The sequence below is a fragment of the Pseudopipra pipra genome, chromosome 6, assembly GCF_036250125.1.
Source record: "Pseudopipra pipra isolate bDixPip1 chromosome 6, bDixPip1.hap1, whole genome shotgun sequence".
Lineage (NCBI taxonomy): Eukaryota > Metazoa > Chordata > Aves > Passeriformes > Pipridae > Pseudopipra > Pseudopipra pipra.
The window spans coordinates 39,413,561-39,430,409 of record NC_087554.1 but is presented as its reverse complement, the minus strand read 5'-3'; the positions used below and the strand labels follow the sequence as shown (position 1 = coordinate 39,430,409).

Below are 16,849 nucleotides of genomic sequence, written 5' to 3'. Positions count from 1 at the left end.
ATGTCTCTACAAAAATCAGTTTTGTCCTATTATTGCCTTTAAGAACTTCTAGTTATCGATTTTCATTTAAAAAATCCATGCATTCCCATAAGCAAACTATTGTCGTGATGTGAAATCCTGTCAGAAGCAGCAAATCTGAGGGTGTGAAAGAGCCACAAAATATTCCACTGGTTGTTTCCTTATTCTTCCAAACAAAATATTAATACATGTTGCTGTAACAAATCTTTCGCATTCTATGTGATCAAATGAATTCTAATTAGTGTGAGAAAGTATTAGGACTAATGTGTGCCTGGAAAAAGGTAAACATACCATTTGTCCCCCTAAGCTTCATTTATTAGAGGCAGACATTTTGCAACACTGTTGTAAGGTCAGCCCCATAAACTTGAAGGTACTTTGTAAGTGCTGCTTAATTTCTTTGAAGCACAGAGTTTATGAATTTCAGTGTAGATGAAAAGTTTGATAAAAAAAAAAAGATAAAAAAACCCAAACTGAAAATCCAAGATGAAAAATCAAGTTTTAATTCAAACCACAGAAATTGCCTGTACAGATGGAAATAATGGACCTAATTCATCCCCGCTAGACCACCACTGATGTTAAAAGATTTACTGCAGGAATGATTTTGACAAAATGCAGTCACTGAATTTTCCTTAGTTACGGGCCTCACATATTGATCACATAATTGTCCTGCTGAGTTCTGCTAGTCAGCAGTGATTACAAAAAAAAAATAAAAATAAAAGCAGCTTCAGCTTGTGCAATTACATTCTACATCATTTCTGTTGAATGCAGAGCCATTTTCTTGGTACTTGATATGAATATTTTTCCTCAAAAACATCTTTATAGGGGATATGCCATGTATCACCTGTAGTCTGCACCACACAGTCATATTGTAAAGCTGGCTGTTGGGAAACAACAGAGAAAAACATTGCTTTTAGACTTTATACAATATATTACTAAAATACCAATTACATGTATTTATGACTTCCAATGCTTACCTTAGAAATCTCCATAGTTTCACCTCTTTTAAGAACTCTCATTTTATTTCCTTACACCAAACAAATTCTAAATTTTAGTACAGAAGGAAAAACTAAAATATCTGTTAGTATTTTGTGGTCTAGGAGTCATTATAAATGGTTAAAATTCTGTCTTCAATCAGCACCAGATAATAATGATTTAAGCATAATGCACTCAAATTTCCAGAAATAGCAAAATTATTGTTTTTCTGTTCAGTTAAACAAAATCGTATGGGAATTAACTCTCAATGTAGAGTTTATAGGCTTGAACTGATAGGGTTTAATGACACTAATGACATCTTGTACTTGTTCTTCCAGTGCATCTCTTTACAGAACCGACTTGCACTGTTTCAAGGAGACATAAGAAAAGGGTTTATCACTAACACTTTCAGAACAAGTCAAACAAATATAATAAACTGTTTTTCTGGTCTATTATATTACAGGTATACTAATTCAACATATATAACACAAATACAAAAGAAACATTACTGGTTGGCAATTATGGTTGTCAGGACATATTATCACTCTGTATGTATAGTCTCAGAAGTCTACTTTTCTTGACAGCTTTCAGAATAGCCTAAAAGACAGCTCTGACTGGGAATACCAATCATCCAAATCACTTGTATGGGAATTAAGGTGTGAAAATTACAAGCCCCTTTGTACAAAAAAAAAGAAACAGGGTGTTTCACAGCTCAAGCTGTGTTACTCAGGTAACCCTACATTCATTATTTGGTTCCATAAATGAAATGTATGTATGGCAACACTGAATGAAAGGTTGTCATTCTTAGAAGCCTGTATGTCTGTTTGTAATTATGAATGTTATCTTACAATTTCAACCAGAGAAGGCAGAAAATGAATCTGCACTGGTACACTATTCCTTTAAGTAGGCAATAACAATGCAGACAAGTCCAGATATGTTATTATAGTGAATACTGAAATACCTGTATTTTCCTGCTTCTTTAAAATAAAGATGAATAAAATTTGGTTGTACAATTAGAAGCATGATATTTTATAACACTGCTACAGAGGAGAATAAGGTATTTCAAAATTTAAAATAAATTAAAACATTGGCACTCAGGATTTACCGAGTGTCAGTAATGTTTACTGAGTTTCCAGCACTGGAAACATTTGTATGCACAAACCTGTATTTACATTTATATTATAAACATTTAGGCAGAATTTCTTAGCTTTCTGACAGTTTTCTTGTTTGTGGCATGCTTTGTGAATACAGTGAATTTTCAGTAAACATGGGAGTTTTGAGTGCATTGGTACAAATCCATTTCTTAGACTCCAGTAAGACTACTTTTACTTCCAGAGTTTGAAATTGTAGATCTTCAATGAATATGCTCTGTGTGTTTTCTGTCTGCAGCAGAAAACTTACCAAAAAATTTATACGCTTTCCATCTCCAGAAGAGGATAACACTATCTGGTGTCCACGCTGCCACTTACGGAACAGATGACGTGTCAGACTGTCAGAAAGACAAGCCTTGTGATCCCGGAGGAAGTCTCTAGTAACGAACTTACAATGCTTGCCTGAGCGGAGAGTGGCATATAACAAGAAGGCATCATCGTCAGAGCTTAACAAAACAAATGGAAAAGACAAACGTCATTCACAAAGCAGTAAGTGGTTGCAGGAAATGATTCAAATGCTGATCCAAGGTTTATTCATCAGCAACAGTAAAAATTCCCATCACTACTCTAGTTCCCTGGTAAAATAAGAACTGGCTTACCACAGGGCATCAAAAGCTAGCGTACAATACAAAATGGATTGGTACACAGAGCATTTTTCCCCTCTTATCACAATCTGATAATAATATAATCTTCTGCCACAAAGTTTAACAATACAGAGCTATGTGGAACAGAACTGCCAAAATTCATCAGTATACCCCCAAACAGCAGCAGACCACAACTGCACACTGATGCTATCAGAAGTGCAAGTTCAGGGCACTGTGTTCTTGGCAGTGGTTTTAACAGCCATAAATCCTAATAAACCTTACAGCTGTAAACATGATTCCAAGTGATGAAATTCTTCACAATGCAACTTTTAATATGTATTGGTTTTTTAAGCAAGTATAGCAAGGGATACATTTCTCTTTCACACACACAGAGATTAAGGTACTAGAAATGGTACTAAAAACCACAGTAAAATCCACATAAATCAGGTGTTGGTCTCCATTATATTGAGCCATTTTCTTCAACTTACATATTTTCAGCAAAGAAGAAGTCTGCCTTATTCTGCATCTCCTTCATAATCTCTCTTTTCCAATTTGAAGAGTTAATCATCATATGTTTGCGGCCCAGCACGAGCAACCGGACATTGTCTTTTGCCAGGCAGTTAATAGCATCAAGCAGCTGCCAAAAACAAAGCAAAACCAAAGATTTTCTTAGCTGTAAAAACAGACCGACTAGAAACACTTTCACATGTGAGTCTCAACAAGAGGGACTTCTGGACTACCCTCATATACGAATTAAGTAGATAACTAAATTAACTCCCTAGTGACAAAGAAAAAAAGAAACAACAAACCAATTAATTGTAGGAAGCTGCTCCCAACCACACAGAAAATACATTACTATTATAAACCTTTTCCAGCTCTTGCAGCTTGAACTACATGAATGAACTTGGGAAGATTTGTATGGAGATGTCAGAAATTCCGAGTCAGGTGAGGGAACTGAATAACACTGGGATTTAAGTAATATCTGCTTTAGGAAATGAAGCACCGAGCCTTTGACATGTGAAAGCCTCAAGACACACCGCCTCTCCATCCCCACCTGTTGGCGGAATTGGAGAACTACACGGGTCCAGGCTGCCCTGTGGGGAACAAGCCAGCGACAGTACATAGAAATCCGTGACCTCAGGATTAAGGCTTTATGAAAGCCACATCCAGACTAGCCGCCCACTTATGAACCAACATCCTGAAGTGGTAAACTCGCTTCAGAAGGACTGTTCACCAGCCTCTTAGGTCTGTGCCTGTTTCGCAGTAAATGATTCTCAGGACAGCCACTTGTGCCTGGGGCTTTCCCTCCCTGCTTCACCCAGATTGAGCTCATGGAGGACAAAGGTTCTGGCTTTCAGCATCCAGGTTTATTACTGTGGACTGCTCACAGAGCAATTCCACTTCTGCCCGGAAAGACAGACGATTTGTTTCTTGAGACTGAAGCATCCATCATATTTGAAATATGTGCTCAACCACCAGGGAAAAGTGTTTCCCAATTTTTACATGCATTTACTAACACTGTTTGTCAACATACAATCTCCTGACTTTTCTTTAATCCTTCTGCCTGCTTTTCTAGCTACTTCCCTCTTCCTTGTTACTTTTTCTCCCTGCAATTACTCCAGTTTTCCTTTCCCCTCCTTTCCTCCTATTTGTCATCCTTATCATTATTTGGTATCACCAGCTTTTGATTCAGGGGATAGAAAGAGTCATTCTTCTAACTCTTGTGCACAATTTTACAATGCATTTAGTTTCATCTACCTGCAAAGAGCAGGGGAAAGGGGTGGTTCCCACTCAGTCCTCTCTCAGGCTGCACATTCTCACTACTCTTCTTGTGTTACATCTAAAAACGTCACAACTACCCCCGAGCTCACTGATCCAACAAAAGACATTTTTTTGTAGGGCTGAGCTTGCAGCAACCCAACAGACAGACTTGAGTCCATGGCTCAGTGACTGATGGGAACACATCGCTGGAGGTGGTGCAGACAGGGAGAGTGGGACTGCCCCTCACAGCAAAGGACTTCCAGATGCCTCAAATTAAGTATGCCATGAATCTGGATCTAAGGATCTGGAAAAGGAGGCCAGAAGACTTTCTACATTAATTTTAGCTGTTGACCTATAAACTGCTGTTGCCAGCAATGACTCTGAGAGTCCAAAGGCTCTGTTTTCATAGAGACACAGGGGCTTGGTGCTAATGCAAAGCATAAGAGCTTAACAGTACCTATTGGAACTGTCTTCCTGCTTCCAGGAGATCACACTGGATATTGGCTGTGTGTGCCTACAATCTACTTTTCCCCACTTAAAACAAACCAAACATAATGTGAGCAGGAAAAGGCCAAATGCAGCAATTTCTGTCCACAAAATGGCAGGTAAAAATAAAAACGGCATTTTCTCTAGTGCATGCCCTTGTTTTTGGAGAAAAGTTTCAGAATTCCTGGTGGAACATAGAACTGAAAGATAGAAACAAAAGTCACCATTTTTATGTTACAGAAAGGCTTTCATAGTAAGTATAATATGTAATAACATATCTTCTCATCTATGTCACATATTATTAAATATTCAGGTTTTAAATATTGACATTTCTTTTGGAATGTCTCATCTGGGCAGTAAAAACTACTTCATCAATTTTACTTGTTTACAGTCACTTTTATTTTCTAGTTCCTATGCATTGGCCCAGTCCTGTAAATAGTTGGATACAAATACCAATGGAGAATTAAGTTGGTTAATCTGAGTTCACTAAAGCTAATAAAAGCTAGGAATGTATCTACTGCATCCACACACCGTTTCACATATAGAAGTCAACAGTGAAGAAATATCAACCATGAGTAATTTAAGTAACCCCTTACAAATTCCAAGTGAAAATATTTTTTCTTTTTGCCTAATTTTTTTGCTACATTAAGGGGAAGTTAGCAGAAAGTGAAGTGGAAAAAAAATTAAAATGGTTTTCAAAGAACACTTCAGGAGCTGATTCCACATAATCTAAAATAAAAAAAAACTTGACAGCAAGATCATCCTGATGGTACAACATAAGAAACAAGTCCTAAAAGCAGATTATGAGTAAAAAGAGTCTCAGGAACATATCTGCACTAGCAGTACTGCAAGTCAATAAGGAATTGACAGTGTTTGAACTGCTAGAGTTTACCTCCAATAAAAGAACAGAAACACCTTTCAGTTACACTTAGGGTTCAACAAAACAGCAGCTGCATCTCCAAATACAAACTGGTCCGTGGGGGCTATTCCCAAGATTATAAAAGACTTAACTGTCTTGGATCCAGCTCCCTTAAGTTTTTCTTTCTGGAGGTTATAAATAGTGACACTTTGTACCTGTTAGTTATGTAGACTTTCTTGCCCTACATATTATTAGCATATGAGGTTCTCTAGTGTGAAGTGCTTCTGGGAGAAAATGGAGAGGTTGGTATAGTATAGCTGCTGTTTTGCAATGGAAAAACTCAAACCAGTCTTAAATCATAATAAAATTAAAGGGAATCAATATTTTAAAATTTTGAAACTCCTGCTTGCATAACAACGCACTGTCCCTCCTCTACTTACCACAGAGACTAACCTTGCTTACACAACTAAAACACAGAAGATAGAAATTATTTTTGTTTTCATAAGATAAAAATAATTTTGTTCCGCACTCCCCCTTATCTGACACAATTTTACTAGAGAGAATTTTATCTCATTTTAGGCTTGGGCACTTAACAGGAGTGGTCTACAAGGAGTCACAGAACTTACATGGGGGGGTTCCTAAGTGTATTTACTCCCACGCCTGGCTGCTTCTCCAGAAAGGAAGACATGAGACACACAGTAACACTTGTTTTAGTCACAAAGGAAACAAACTAATAAAAAGCAGCAATAGTGATCTCTCATTTAAAAAGATAGGGGTATTTTATTAATCTAGTATCTTCAGAAGTTATCTAAAAGTTATTATCTGCCACTACACAATGCAAATATGCTACATGCAGTAAGCTCTGTGTAGATGCACCTTTTGAATGTTCCCACATTATTTAGGCAGCAAACATAAGATGCTCAGTTCCAAAGGTAATCTGAATAAAACATTAAAAAATATAAAGCACACAAATTCCCTATGATAATAATTTTCTTGAGAATGAGGATTACAAAATTAGTGAAAGAATGGCCTGTTATGAATGAGTATCTTTCAGATTTGGACAGCAAGGCATATAAACCCACATTTTCTCTGAAAACTGGAATTAGAAGATGCCATTTTGCACTGAAGGGAAAACAGGCATGGTTAACTGGCTGCTTCAATTCATATGGCAAGACATAGCTGAGGCAGAGTAGCAAGAAGTTGTGAATTGCTACTGTACTGCACAAATCACTGGCCATGCAACAAGGCACTAGAACTGGATTACATAGATAACTACCATTGCAATCAGTCTTATTTTCTTTTCTTCTGACAGGGCACATCAGGATCCATGCTTCTTTCTGAACTACACAGACATTTTGATCATTTTCAAAGATCACTAGATCCCTCTCTGAGAAACTCACGCTCAAGACATTCTACTTGCGATCCCTTTCATCATTTATTAGTCATTTAAACTATTCCTATGCTGTCCCAGTCTTTGGTTAATTATATCATTCTCAAGCTTCTCCTAAACCTTGACATTTTCCTTACATTAATTTTGTGTTCACAGCACTTATCAAATGACACTGATGGAGCCCTGTTGTGGCCATGTAGTTCTTTTGTGAATCAGTGAAACACTGGTATGATACTCTGGTTGAGTGTATACAATTTATCTTTCCTTGAGACACTCTCACAGATAAGAGCTTTTTCCCCACAAGTAAATGAGTTATTTTTTGTTTCTGCAGCAATGCCATTTTATGAAATTTCCTCTCCACCAACAAGCTCCTGCCTTCATATCACAATGCACCTTTTTTTTTTTCTGTTGTGCTGATACAATCCATTCGTTAGGCCATGTTGTCAACCAGACCATGGCACAGTCGCAACTATGCTCACACACTGGATCAGAGGAGCTGAAGTGAAGTGAGGAAGCAGAGCAGTAGGACAGAGAACACATACTCCACAGGATCATGCTGATGTTGAACTCCTCATACCATGTAAAAAGCCTGAGCTTTGCAAATATGAAATAAAGCAACTAAAAATGCTGTAACTGGCAGTTTCACATTTTAAAAATCAATTATACCTTGGAAGAACAACTTTTTAGGTGAGAATAAATATTAAGAGTTTCCCACCAGAAGGGAGGTCTTCTATATAAACTTCTGGAAATAGTTTTGCAGTGACCCACATTCACGATTCTGCACAATCTCAAGGTGATCAAACATAGGAGTTAAACTAGGAGAGCAGGGAATCCTTGTCATGCTGCAAGATTAATTACCTTTCTTTAAATTTCACAATAGCCTTATAAAGTGAATGCATAATGACATCTCCATTTCACAAGTGCATAATGGAGCACAGGGAAGACAGATTAATTACTCCACGTCATACAAGGAACTATGAGCAGAGCAGGATACAGATTTCCTAAGGCTTCACTGCCAGTCACCCATTCTGATCACTAGGTCATGCTGTGCCATGTGTTCCCAGTTTCAAAGGTCAGCTTGCGGTAGGACAGCCTTTCTCCTTAGATAATACTGGTACTTTCCCACTTGTCAGATGGGAAACCCGTAAGCACTGCTGCTGGGAGGCACACCATTCAGTGATTCAGCAAAAGGTGACTCACCTGTATACACGTAGAGCATGAAGAAGTAATCACCCCAGAAATATTTAAATTACATTTTTTATTAATAAATCATGTTTGACATTGCCTAAACATTTGGTTTCACTAACTGCCATTTAACAGCAAAACACATCTACAATCAGATTATCTCCTAGTAACAGCAACAAACTGCTATATTATTGCTATTTTCACCTGGTTTTGGTGCTGCCTCCCACCCAACACTCTAGCTGTGAAACTGCAGAGGAAATCCCAACGCAGACCATAGGTTCAGAGCTGCGGTAACTGTAGTGTCAGGCGGCGCTGAGCATTCTATCCAATCTAAAGCAAGAAATTGGAGCCAGTTGGAAAAGGTGACTGTTCCACTTTACTCTTTACTGATGTGGCCTCATCATGAGTCCCTGTGTGCAGTTTTGGGTGCCACAATATAAGAAAGATATTAAGCTCTTAGAGAGCATTCAAAGGAGGGCAATGAAGATGGTAAAGGGCCTTGAGGGGAAGCCGTGTGAGAACTGGCTGAGGTGACTTGGTCTGTTCAGCTTGGACAAGAGGAGACTTGAGGGGAGACCTCATTGCAGTCTACAACTTCCTTGTGAGGTGAAGAGGAGAGGCAGGCACTGACTTCTTCTCTGGGGTGACCAGTGACAGGACCCTAGGGAACGGCACAAAGCTGATTCAGAGGAGGTTTAGGTTGAATATTAGGAAAAGCTTCTTTACCCAGAGGGTGGTTGGGCACTGGAACAGGCTTCCCAGGGAAGTGGTCACAGCACCAAGCCAGACAGAAGCATTTGGACAATGCTCTCAGGCAACATGGTGTGATTCTTGGGGTGTCCTGCAGAGGGCCAGAAGTTGGACTTGGATGACCTTTGTGGGTCCCTTCCAAATCAGGATATTCTACGATTCTATGAATAAATTCCCACCATCACCATGTTTATTTAAGAGTTTCATCATTTTTGGTTCCCTTTTTGGTTTCCCATATTGTAGACCAAGAAAAGAAGCTCAGAAAACCCCTGTGTACTTTAGTCCCACGCACAGGAGAGACACAATGGGAAGCTGGAGGTTTTTCCCACAGCACAGCCAGTTACTCAGGGAAGGCGAGTGTGCTGCTTGCAAAGAAAGGCTGGACTTCCTCACTGAGCCTGGTAATTTCATCAAAGCAGATTCAATACCATTACCACAGCACCAAATACAAACGCTTCTTATATTCTCTACATTATTACTGATGACACAGTATAAATTACTTTCAAAGTCCTCTTTACTCAAATGCAGAGAGAGCATACATGTTTCTTGATCCTTGTACAGATTATCTGCCCCTGACTAGCAAGGAAGTAGCTACTTAGAAGGGAAGGGGAAGCAGGTAGTGGATGAGTAACAGTCACTAAGATTAATCAGCGTGCCTTTTAGACAGGCAACAGCTAATTCTTAGGAATTATCCCTTTCTGCAATACTGCAGAAACAATATTGTTGGGAGTACTTGTCTCCAGTGTTACAGTAGGACTATTCAGATTGATGTAACATATCATCATGCAAAAGTCTATCAATGACAGCACTTCACACATCAATGACAGCAATCACACAATGTTTAACATGTTTTAACCTGCCTACATTGACTCTACACCTAAAATTGACTTATCTTCTCTTGACGCATTCACTAGAGATGTCTTAACTCCCTATCACAATTCATTAAAATTTGCAGTTCATTTTTAGATGTTAGCTTTTACTTTTGACTTCACAGTCAACTCTATTAATCAAAGGCAGATTATTGACTGAGCGGGAAAACTAACCACAAGAGCAGATACCCAAGTTGATTTAATATAGATTGAGGATGGTACAGTAGCCTCAGTTTGCTATATGATGTGATGCCTAAATACAGCACTGCTGCCTGCAGAGTAAATTTGTATTCAGAGGCTGAAGATGCTTTTGCAGCCAGGTCCAAACTGACTGGTACTAAGTGCGTATCAAGATACCTGCACAGCCCAGTGTTCCCACTGCCCAGAGGACTTGGCACAAGTGCAATACTGGGTGAATGCAGACACATTACTTTCAGGTCAAAACTGACTACAACAATACTCTATGGACTGCATATAAGCTAATGAACCCTCTTGAATCCTGGGTAGTGTAGAGAATAAAGCAGAGTAACTGTAAATATATTCAGGTCAGATACAGAAGCAATAGCACAATTTATATTTTCCTGTATTCATGGTACCCTGCTATTATGCCAGTAATGGAGATATCTTTAATTACAACTCTAGTTGATTTCAACTGAAGGTGCAACCTGCTCAGAATAATCTCTGAAACAATTCTGTATGTAGAAGTAATATGTTTGTAAATAGTCTCTGACATTACATTCTGCTATATTATAAACTGTGGGTAAAGTTTCAAATTTCAATCAAGCTTGAAGAGCCACCCATTTTTTATTCTACTGACCAGCTCAAAGAAAAACACAATACAATCCAAAACTGTGTAAATTAATTTCAGGTTTGGTAAGACAGTTACAAATTTCTTCTATGCATATAGGGAGGGAAAGCTTCCTACCCTTCACAGAAGAGAGCCATGTTAAAAAAAAAAGTTTTTGAAATATGTATTTTCTAATATATAGTCTAATTACAGTCATATCCTGCTCTGTCTTATTCCCAAAGGGCACATCAAGTAGTTAACTGATGGTCAGTGAAGTGGTATTTCCTAGGAGAATCAACAGAATCACGCTGGGATGCCTGCAGAGACCAAAGAAATATATACACAGTTTAAACACAGAATTAAATGCGTATATGACATGAAGGATGGGGAGGTAGGAGTGGGATCATCAGGTGGAGGAGACACTAGCTTTTCGGAGTCTGACTTTTCAGAATAGATTGTCACTTTTAAAAGATCTCAGCTACTTTGTCAGACCTTACATCTTACAAACCTCTTAGTGTGACCATTCCTGCTCGTACTTTTCGAAGTCTCTGCTTTTGAATGGTAACTATTTTCATCATCATGGACTTCAGATGAAGTTTAACCACAAATAAAAGAAAGAAAAACAGGTAGTGACAATAGTTAACATAGCATGGTATTAAATTAAAAGTGCCAAGAACTATGGAAATGATGACTAAAGAAGATACGGACAGGTGGGGAATTGCTAAATTTTATAGTACAAATTGCACAAGAGAAAAACAGAAAATTTTTTCTGACTCTTACAACAATTCAAGATACACAAACAAATATTCTTCCGTTGCCTAACTGCATTTTTGGAAGTTGAATTTTGTACATTACTGCAGTGCCAGTCAAATTTCTCAATCCAAAAGTTTTGTTAATCAGCTACAATACCGTTTTCTTTCCCAATCACTTACAAAAAATGTAATGTTGATTTAAATGGAAGCAGATGATTTGATGTTGACTCAGCAATTACGAAGCAGGAATAAAGACGGAAGAGAAAGGGTGAATCTGAAATCCGAAGCAACATTCTGCTAAGGCAGCAACTGGGAAACGTCCAAGTCACAGTCAGCTATAGCCCAATCCTAGCAGCTTGCTCTTTCTCTGTTAATTAAAACTTAACATTTTCTATTTTAATTGTGGACTGGAAGTAAAACATTTCCTTTCATGAATTTGAATTTTCTGAATGTCCTTCTTTCTTAAGTCACGTAAAAGGGCAGAGATATTCGTCTTTTTCTGACCTTCTCTGAGATATTTTTTCTATGTAGTTGATACCACTGTATACTTTTCTCCCTCCTCTTACTCATCTTCTTTCTTGTAACAAAGAATAAATACCAAGATCTTGAAAATACATATGGGGCAGCTTCCATGGATTCTATTTTATCCAGACATCTCCTGAGAACCTACTATTTTGTACCAAAACCTGGAGATTTGCAAAGTAATAAAAAGGGTTATCAGTATCAACCCTCCACACCACAGAGAAGAGCTAGGTGATCCTGTCTATCTGTAATTATACAAAAGTAGGAAAAGAAACATGTAAAACCTGAAAGGGCATGAACTGTTTCCTTTGCATTTCCACATATCATTACTATCCTTTGTTCTCACCCTTGAATTCTTTCTACCTGCACTGCTGTTTCTTCAACAGTTACTGATCACTACACACTGCTTCACTGCACCAATATTACACATACATCACCTTTATATTCTTGAGGAAGCAAGTTACATAAAAATGAAAATGTATGAGGTTTTACTTATTTTTGTATAGGCTTCAGATGTGCAATTTTACCGATCAGAGCCACTGACTGTAAATGGAATAATTGTCCCAGCTGAAGTCACAGCTTCAGAGATTTGCCATCTTTCACTCCAAATCCAGTCTTTGCCATTGATACTCTTACTTTTCTACTATTATTGCGGCAGCTGTATACAAAGACTTAAGAACATAAGGGAGTTTCCCTTACCATTTTTAATTTTAGAAACTATGTAAAAAGCTAGCTATTAGAAAGGGACATTTGTGAACCTAATGCAGCTGTGTCAGTCTTCAGATTTTCATAGTGTGGGTCAGAAGTTACATTTAAGTACTGAAAATCCAAAATGTGAGCAGGATCTCCAGGTGGTGGTGGCAGCAGTGGTGATGGGGTGTTATGAAAATGAAAGCACAAGCTTGACTGATCCTTTCCATAGATAGGAAATAACGTGGTGCAGGACTGAAATCATCTTTGTAAGACTGAAACTGACAGTTTAAAAGATACCAATACTGAAGCTCTCACCACTGTCCTATGCAGATGTCTATGCAGTGTGACTGACCTAGTCTGATGCTAAGTGTTTTCCCCATCTCCAATCTGTGGGTTCAAAAAATCCCAGACAGTACTTTTGTTCTTTGAGGAAAAGGTGCTGCAGCAGCTGAGGAGATCACTGTTACAGAAGTCACAGCTATGATGCTGTTAAAGGTACATTAAACCTTTGCTTCTGCAGCAACATACCATGTTTGAATAGTTCCACAAAATCTTTAAAATAAAGACTATTTCTATGCTCACAGGTCAACAGGCTTATCATCCAGGTAGAATGACATGATAACCAAGGAAACATATCAGTAAATTGATGGTTTGGAGTTAAAAAAAAGAACTGGAATACAACATGCAGCAAATACTTGTAACACAATTTTCACACTGCTTTTCTTCTGTTTCTCACTAGTACTATTTTCCAGCTGCCTGCTACAGATTAATATAGAGAGGTTACCTTCAAAACCTTTATATACCTTCAAAAACAATTATTCCAGTAACAGCTCTTAACACATATAAATACATTAACAAACACTACTGAAATGAGCTGTGATTTCTCTGAAGGTCAGAAAGAGGAAAAATCTGGTTACTATGAAAGGAAATATATAAAATGTTCTTCTTCAACAGTATAAAAATCAGCAGAAGCAAACTAAAGCACAAAGGTCTGAGATGGAGGAGCAGCTGTGTGGTCAGATCAGACCTACCTATCCCAAGCTGACAGTGCATCAAGGCTTTCAGCAAGGAGGTACCAGGGAGAAAATCTGTTTAATACTGCTAAGAACATAACTGGTATTTACCAGGCTGGAGAAAACCTAGGGGACTTCCATATACCACTACACCTTGCATTGCCAGTACCATGAGGAAGAGGTTCAACTGTCTCAGTTGGATCAAGGCTTACCATGCTAAGTAAGTCACTGTTCCTACAAAACCAGGAAAAATCTGATGCAGAGTATAACAATTGAAGTAAAACCTGAGACAGTACTATTTTTCTTAATGCAGTCATTAGTTTTGATTGAGCAGCATTGCAGACTTGTGCCATTTTACTACTAGTAATACTGCTGGCAGTATCTATGCCTGGAGATCCTAGGCAGTGAAGGTCAGAAAGCCCCCACAATAGCTAAAATCCGTAAGTATAATTTACTTTGATGCTTTTAATATAAGGTTTTTGATAGCAGTCTGCAATACTCAATAGCTGGACAGTGGGCAGACCACTGTTTCATCTGAAGATAACTCAGAAGATAAGATACAGCCATTTGGCAAAGGATATTGTCAGCTCCTACAAATTAATTACAGATTATATTTGGCATTTGTGTAAAGGCTCAATCTCCTGGGAACAACTGGTTATATGAAAAATTTTGTCTACTTAGTAATTTTTTTCCTGTCATCAAGAGAAATAAGCTTGAGAATATGAAAATACAACCAGCAGAATAGCTTGGACAACAAAAGCCAAATAACAATAATAACTCTCCCTTTTCTATAAAAGGATCTACTTTTTTAAAGCTAAAACTGGGGACTCAGAATTACAGTTTCCAGGTACCTGTACATGACTACACCAGCTAGCACATTTGAGGAATTATGTTACATCTTTCCCTTCTTTGACCATTTCCACGGAAAAGATGCAGATACCCGGCTAACAATTCCTGGAGCACTCAGGATCAAACTGCAGTGCTCAAGTGCAAGACAGAACTATAGTTTCAGAAGTATTTTGTTTACCAAACTTATCAGATAGCAAAGGGTTAAAACTCTGTGTCATATTAGTGGTTATGTTATGTTAGCTAGACTGGCAAACTGAATGGGCTTGTGGAAATGAGAGTGAGTGGGATGACAAAAAAGAAATCCCTAACCTATAGCATTTGAATTTCTGAAAGCCCATTTGGGAATGCCCATTCAACAGGAAGTTAAGAGATTTTCGTACTTCAAGGCATGATATGAAGATACATACATATCAATGCAAAGTGAAAATGTCAAAACCCTCCAATTCTTTTATTTAAGACACTTCCTATAACTACTGAGACTTAGGGCCATTACACATAAATGGATTTAAACAGTACAGTGAAATGTTCTACAGGGATATCATGAACATGACTTTGGATGAGGAAAGCAGCCTAGTGACATTAACACTAGACAAGCCTGGGGTGACTACTCCTAATAAGGAGCAGGGGAAATCAACATCATTAAGACTGTCTGGTTCTGCTCTATGACTGTTTGCTTGCAACCTTCTTACTACTACTTCACTTTATTTACTCAAATGTGTGGCAGCTTAGGGCTGTGGTGGAAGAAAACTCCTATCTATCAATCAATCAATCAATCAATCAATCAATCAGGTAGTAGTATAGGTAATATTCAAGGAATAGGTATTCCACTGTACTTTTCTTAAACTTGCACTGAATGTAGAAGCTCAAATTCCAGCTCTAACAAACACCTGCATCATACTTCTGCTTTTTTATTTTTTCATTGTATAGTGTAAGCACTACGTAGTTTACCCAAATATTACACAATTAGGAAACAAACAAGAGGAGAAGGCATCAGAAAGATTGATCTTTCCACATCAGCATACCATATAAGGCAGGAACAACTCCACAGAACCTGTGAAACTAAACTGGCTTTTAACTGCTGTTAGAGAGCTTACGGCACACCCTGTACACAGCCTGCTCATGGAGCCATGTCAACAAGTCTCCTTAAAAGCTCAAGACTCAGAAAGATTCAAAATATTAGAGACAGAAGAAATATTACTGCCAACTCACTGTTTCCTTTTTGTCGAGCACAGAAGCGACCAGGTAAATGGGTAAGTGCTGGATAACGATAAGGACAGATATAAGCATCACTAATACTTCCTGATTTCCCTAAGAGGTAAGGGGATCATCAATATGACAGAAGTACAGGTCCAGTTTTAACAGTCACTACAGGAAACATTGTACAAGGATAGGACAATGCAGCAGCTGGAAATGGTAGAAAATATTTGGAGAAATTAGGAGTTAATACTTCATTAAATTGGTTGGAAAACAGCACATATAGTGTCAACATAATTCTGACAACCTCTTTAGCTTCTGACTCACCTGACTCACTATAACTTCAATGCATATTTCCAGCTAGAACTGTGAAACTATTCAGATCATTAAAGAACTGACTGGTGAATAATAAATTGTGCAGAAACTGCATCACGAACTAGTGTCTCTGGGTGGAGAGAAAAAAATCAGTAAATAAATGTAAAAATTAGTACAAAATATGTAAATGGAGAATTTTTCAAGAAGAAAAAGGTTCCTTAGCAATAAGACAGGGCAGTAAGTACAATACCAGAGATTAGGCATTCAAAGTGATTAAAATGTACTTTTGGGAGGGATCATATTTAGGAAATAATATTTACAGAATAGGAAATATGAACATTTATTTTGTGGAGATGCACAGAAAAAGGAGAACACCAACACAAATCATGCTTTATAAGACTGTTTCTTCATCTAATGTTTTTCAATTACAAGTTTTTAAGATCTTGAGGTAGGCACCTTTCTTCGAGGATGGGAGTGAAGATTTCTATTGTATAACAGTAAGTGCCATGGCTACTAAGAAGTAAATACCTATATAAAATTTTAATTTTATAATATAATTTTATATATATATATTTATTATATATATTATATATATATTTTTTATATATATTTATTATATATATTATATATATTTATTATATAATTTTAATTTTAATTTTCAGTTAATTCCTTGTCATTTAGAAAAATACAAAGCAAAAG

The 16,849-nt window shown here is 37.6% G+C and overlaps 1 protein-coding gene across 5 annotated transcripts in view; it reads right to left on the bottom strand.

The window, feature by feature from the left end:
* Positions 1 to 495: 495 nt before the first annotated feature.
* PRORP (protein only RNase P catalytic subunit) overlaps positions 496 to 16,849 on the bottom strand; it is a 45,609-nt gene continuing 29,255 nt past the window's right edge. For 4 of the 5 annotated variants that reach the window (XM_064658613.1, XM_064658614.1, XM_064658612.1 and 1 more), the window contains 3 exons: positions 3,214 to 3,362; positions 2,392 to 2,587; positions 496 to 896 (listed from right to left, as the gene is read on the bottom strand). In XM_064658613.1, the coding sequence (XP_064514683.1) occupies positions 768 to 896; positions 2,392 to 2,587; positions 3,214 to 3,362 (474 nt within the window). In that variant the 3' untranslated portion in view covers positions 496 to 767. Of the gene's footprint in view, positions 897 to 2,391; positions 2,588 to 3,213; positions 3,363 to 16,849 lie in introns of those variants that run through there. The other variant, XM_064658616.1, reaches the window with a different exon arrangement.